We start from the raw sequence: 6,084 nt of genomic DNA on the forward strand, positions 1-6,084 counted from the left end.
TTGTTCAACTGCATTTTCTTCTTTGCCGGCTTCTGTAAGGCTAACGTTAGCCTGCTGCTAGCTAGCTAAACTTTCACTTTTTTAGTTAATTCTGACAATTTTCGACGTCCATCCCACCGCTGCCACCATGTTTCATTATGTTCTGTCTCTATCTGGACTATACATAATGGACGATTAAAGCAGTCTTGCTTACTTGAACTTTATTGTCTTTGTGCAGTCATCATCCGAACTGTGCCGCGCCCCGGTGTCACCTCTAAACCAGTCCCCCGTACAACAGTACTTAAATAAACAATCCTATTGTTACACCCCCCTCCTCCCCTCCCCCACCCTCACTCCATCCCCTAAACCCCCTCCCCTCCACACCCCTTACCCTCTTCCCTCCACCCTCCCCCTCCTTGCTCCCCACCTCTCCCCCTCACCCCCCTCTCAGCACCCCCTCTCTCTCCCCCTCACTCGCACCCTCTCTCTCTCCCCTCCTCCCCCACCTTTCCCCTCTCACCCACCCTCCCTCTTATCCTCCTCTCCACCCCCTATCCCTCTTGCCCCTCCCTCTGTATCTCTGTCTCTCTCTCTGTCTCTGCCCCTTCTCTCTCTGCCCTCACTCTCTACCCACGCCCGCCCCCCCCCCCTCTCTAGATGTGACTGCAAGTTGGGGGCTATGCGTCAGTAGATAGGGTGGTTATGGGGTAAAAGGAGCAAATTAATAATATTAATATAATATCAAGGGGGGTAATTAGCGTGAGTGCGGTGGGGATAGTTAGTGTGTGTGATGCTGCATGCCGCCTCCCCCCCCCCCACAACCGCACGTTGGGGGAACAGACCCAACGGGTCTGCACTTGGTCTAGTATTTGATATATTTACAAAGCTTTTCAAGTCAAGAATAGAACCTAATACAGAATGGATTATATTTGGAATAATAAAAGATATCAATTTAAATAAAGACCAAAATGTTTTTTTAAATTATGGGTTAATAATTTGAAATAAATTGATACTTAAATTTTGGAAAAATACAGCTATACCAACTGCTAAAATGTGGATTAGGAATATGATGGACATAGCGCACCTTGAAGAAATGAGACTCCGACTAATAGATAAATATGACCAATTCTTAAGGAGTTGGTCCCCTTTTATCGACTTTTTGGAATCATGTGATGCAGCGGTACTGTAAAGATTGCTGATTTCAGGTCAGGTCGTGGATAGATTTACATCTCTGAATAAAGATTTGAAAATGTCTCTTTAAAGTGTATTTTTCTCCTATTTCTACTTTCCACTTTTTCTTTTCTTATATACACGTTTTTCTATTTTCTACTATCTATTTTTTCCTCTTTTTCTCCTCTCCATTTTCTTCTTCCTGTCTTTCTTATTTCCTTTTCAAAAACATAAAACTAGAGGTTGTACATTGAATGTATAATTACGTTATGACATAGTTGGCACCTAAAATTAGGTCCCACTGTATTGTTTTGTATTGCACTAACTTATAATAAAATAAACACAAACAAAAAAACAAAAACAAATTGCCTAATTTACCAGTTTGCAAACCAAATTCCTCAGTTTTCAATTGTTTTCCCCCCTCTGACTCACTTCTAACTCTCCTCCCACACGGGCTGGAGCCAATCAGTGTTTTCTCCTGCTTATCTTTGTTGCTGTTGCTTCCAATTCCACAGCAGCTCTGAGTAAAGTCTGCCTGTGCTTTGCCTCTCCTTTTCAACGGTTTCCCCCCCTCTGACCCACTTCTAACTCTCCTCTCACTTGGGCTAGAGCCAATCAAAGATCTTATAGCAGAGCAAGATGGCCTACTCCTACGCAAAACACTTAGAGCGGTCATGGGCAGATTCATGGGTGATTATAGGACCCCTTTTTAGCAACCAGCCTCCGCCACCTTGCTTCCGGCCAAAGATCGGATCTGTAATGTCCTGTTTGCCAGCTTGTTGACGCTCTGTGTTCCCCCTGCAGGGCTTAGGAGCCGGTGCCGTGGATGGAGAGACGAGGACGTGAGCGGCCCCGATCTGCTCGGTGTGCGGGCTGAGCTTCGAGCTGCTGAGCTGCGATGGAGGACCACATGGCGGGACACAACAAGGAGAAGCGTTATGAGTGTGACGTGTGTGGCCAGGCCTGTCAGTACCCGAGCCAGCTGGAGATCCACCGGTGGGTGCACACGGGAGAACGCCCCTTCGACTGCTTGGAGTGCGGCAAGAGCTTCACCTGCTATGACAAGCTGCAGCAGCACAACCGCGTGGACTCCGGCGAGAGGCCCTTCACCTGCTTCGACTGCGGCAAGAGCTTCAAGACGGCGGATGTGCTGAAGATACACCGGCGGGTGCACACAGGCGAGAAGCCCCATGGCTGCTCCACCTGCGGCAAGAGTTTTGCCCAGTTGTCGGCGTTGTGGGATCACCGGCGGGTGCACAGCAATGAGCGGCCCTTCACCTGCTCCAACTGCGGCAAAGGCTTCAAGTCATCCATCCACCTGAAGATTCACCAGCGCACTCACACCGGCGAGCGTCCCTACACCTGTGCCCAGTGCGGCAAGGGCTTCACCCGCTCCAGCACCCTGCTGTTGCACCAGCGCACCCACACTGGCGAGCGGCCATACACCCTGCATCCAGTGCGGCAAGGGCTTCACCCGCTCCAGCACCCTGCTGCAACAACCAGCGCACCCCACACTGGCGAGCGGCCATACACCTGCATCCAGTGCGGCAAGGGCTTCACCTGCCCCAGCAACCTGCTGTCCCACCAGCGCACCCATACTGGCGAGCGTCCCTACACCTGCATCCAGTGCGGCAAGGACTTCACCCGCGCCAGCAACCTACTGGTGCACCAGCACACCCACACCGGCGAGCGCCCCTACACCTGCGCACAGTGCGGAAAGGGCTTCACCCACTCCAGCACCCTGCTGGTGCACCAGCACACCCACACTGGCGAACGCCCCTACACCTGCACCCAGTGCGGCAAGGGCTTCACCCGCTCCAACAACCTGCTGAAGCACCAGCGCACCCACACCGGTGAACGGCCCTACACCTGCATCCAGTGCGGCAAGGGCTTCACCCACTCCAGCAACCTACTGATGCACCAGCGCACCCACACCGGCGAGCGTCCCTACACCTGCACACAGTGTGGCAAGGGCTTCACCCGCTCCACCTCTCTGCAGTCCCACCAGCGGGTGCACGCCGTCGACCGTCCCGTCCCCAGCCCGGTGTGCGGAGAGCGCTTCACCATGGCCTCACATGCCCTGTCTCACCAGCGCGTGCACACCAGTGGCCAGCCCTACGACTGCCTGTACTGCGGTGAGGAGTTTGACAGCTCGCGGGGGTTGCGGCAGCACCGGCGGACCCACGCCGGCGAGCAGCTGCTCCCACTGTGACAAGAGAGCATGGGGGCTGCGGGAGCACCAGTAGATACACATCGGAGAGAGACCCTTTGTGTGCGCTGAGTGTGGCAAGGCATTCACCCGCCTTGACCACCTGCTGGAGCATCGACGAGACCACATCGGCCTGCGCCCCTTCACCTGCCCGCTCTGCGGCAAGGCCTTTGGCCGCTCCTCCAGCCTGCTGGCACATCGCCACGTGGATAGGCACAGTTTAGGTAGACACAAAATGCAGGAAGGAATGGGTAACGTTTCAGGGTCAAGACACATCTTCAGTGTCGACCCGAAACTCCACCATTCTTTGTCTCCAGAGATGCTGCCTGTCCCGCTGAGTTACTCCAGCACTCTGAAATGTCACCTATCCATGTCCTCCACAGATGCTGTCTGACCCGCTGAGTTACTCCAGCACTTTGTGTCAGTCATAAAGTGATACAGTGTGGAAACAGGCCCTTCGGCCCAACTTACCCACACCGACCAACATGTCCCAGCTACACTAGTCCCATCTGCCCGTGTTTGGTCCATATCGCTCCAAATTTGGCCTATCCATGTAACTGTCTAACTGTTTCTTGGAATAGTCACAGCCTCAACTACCTCCTCTGACAGTTTGTTCCATACTCCCACCACCCTGTGTGAAAATGTTACCCCTCAATTTCCTTTTAAATCTTTTCCCCTTCACCTTGAACCCATGTCCTCTGGTCCTCGATTCCCCCACTCTGGGCAAAAGACTCTGTGCATTTAACTAAATTGTGTTCTATGCAAGATTCCAGCATCCGCAGTTTCTTGTGTCTCCCTCACCTATATCCACCTATCACTTCTGAAGATGGGTCTCAACCTCGAAGCGTCACCATTCCTTATCTCTAGAGATGCTGCCTATCCTGCTGAGTTACTCCAGCATTTTGTGTTCACCTATCACTTGCCAGGCTTTGTCCAGCCCCCATCTCTCTTTTCCAGCTTCCTCCCCCCACCCTCTCCACTCAGTCTGAAGAAGGATCCTGACTCAAAACGTCATCTGTCCATTCCCTCTAAAGCGGTGGAGGAACTCAGTGGGTCAGGCAGCATCTGTAGAGCGAAGAGAATCTAAGGCAACCACTCCCACCTCTCCTTTCCAACTTTCTCCACCCCCCACAACAAGCAGTCTGAAGAAGGGTCCTGACCTAGAATGTTGCCTGTCCATGCTCTCCAGACGTGCAAGTTACTCCAGGAGATTGTGTCTCTTTTTGTAAACCAGCATCTGCTGTTCCTTCTATCTGGTCCTCGATCCCCCCACTCTGCATTGCGCTCGGTCCGCCAAGGCTAAGGACGGATAAGGACCAAACACAAACACTCCCAGTTGCCAACCATATTAACTCCCCTTCCCATTCCCACACTGACCTTTTTGCCTGGGCCTCCTCCATTGCCAGAGTTATGTGACACACAAACTGGAGGAACAGCACCTCATAGCTTACAGCCCAATGATATGAACATTGAATTCTTCAAATTAAGGAGACTTCCCCCCCCCCCCCCCGCGTCCTAATCAAGTCCTGGAGTATTGATTCCCCTCCATAGTGCCGGTAGAACTCAGCAGGTCAGCCATCCGTGGTGGGAAACGGATGGAGAAGTGTTCCTAATATAAGCCCCTCCTTGGCCCTGTCGAGGAGCAGACCATCAACAGTACCAGCATCTTCTCATTCATACTGTACCCAAGTGAAAATGGTAAAGTGAGCCAAGCTGCACACAGCCGACTGCTCACAGTACCAGCTGGCTGCCACTGGCCCAAAAACTTAAAGGCATTTAAAAGTTTTTTTTAAGAGAGTCTTGATGTATTTGTGCCTTACGTAACAAATAAAACCAGTTTTTTCCTGACCTCACTGTGTTTTTCGGAATTCTTCAGAATTCATGTTGTTATCAATAATGAAAGAAAATGCTAACCATCTCCAGAAATGATAAGAAATTATTCTCGCCTCCATGCATATCTGTAGCCGTAGGGCAGTCGCACACCTCCCCACTACTTCAAAGATAGCTCCTGCAGCTGGGAATATCGTTTGGCTGCTGTTGTGTTTTATTTGTTTAATGGATTTGATTAGATTAGGAAATGCTTCCTTTCCTACAAGGGTCATTCCTCTGAGGAGTTTCTATAGCAACATGCCCACTCTTGCCTTTATGAAGAGACTGAAGATTTGTACTGCAAGGTATGTCTGACAAATAATGGATTAGCTGTACAAAATATGATCCATTGATTCAATTGTGGTCAAATCCTAGTGAACACTGTCACCTTTTTCTAACGCAGCCGTCACCAACGTTGCAGAAGAAAAAGGGCAATTATTATACACATTCTGCACAACATACTTTTTTGACAGCAAACAATGTTACATTTTGTATCAGGCTATTCTTTACCAATCCTCACTGTTTGATGCCATTTCAGCCTTCAGTGGTGAACATTGTTTATCTCTGCTGATACAAACTTTTAGCTTGGTACCAGACCAAGTGGGACTAGTTGTCTCCCTGGCACACGGTAGGCCTGGTCCCTCAACGTAACCCATTCCCCTAATGCAATATTCCACCACTCACCTGTTCCCCCAATACAATAATCCTCAACTCACCCAAAGCCCCCAAATGTGCAAGGACAGCTTATTTCCCCTTATCCCCCAGCACTCTCTCCCTTCCAATTCAGCCCCCCAATTGCACTTGCTGCCAGGAATTTAAAAAATAATCCAATTGCACTTCCCCTGCCTCCCCCAGCC

General features: G+C 50.7%; 1 protein-coding gene across 1 annotated transcript in view; it reads left to right on the plus strand.

Moving 5' to 3' along the window:
- LOC116969598 (oocyte zinc finger protein XlCOF6-like) overlaps positions 1-5,837 on the plus strand; it is a 28,567-nt gene extending 22,730 nt beyond the window's left edge. Inside the window, exons 3-5 of the mRNA XM_033016427.1 lie at positions 1,954-2,114; positions 2,156-3,350; positions 5,812-5,837. Of these exons, the coding sequence (XP_032872318.1) occupies positions 1,954-2,114; positions 2,156-3,350; positions 5,812-5,837 (1,382 nt within the window). The remainder of the gene's footprint in view (positions 1-1,953; positions 2,115-2,155; positions 3,351-5,811) is intronic.
- The last annotated feature ends 247 nt before the right edge of the window (positions 5,838-6,084 follow it).

This window comes from Amblyraja radiata, unplaced genomic scaffold (assembly GCF_010909765.2).
Source record: "Amblyraja radiata isolate CabotCenter1 unplaced genomic scaffold, sAmbRad1.1.pri S89, whole genome shotgun sequence".
In the NCBI taxonomy this organism is placed as follows: domain Eukaryota; kingdom Metazoa; phylum Chordata; class Chondrichthyes; order Rajiformes; family Rajidae; genus Amblyraja; species Amblyraja radiata.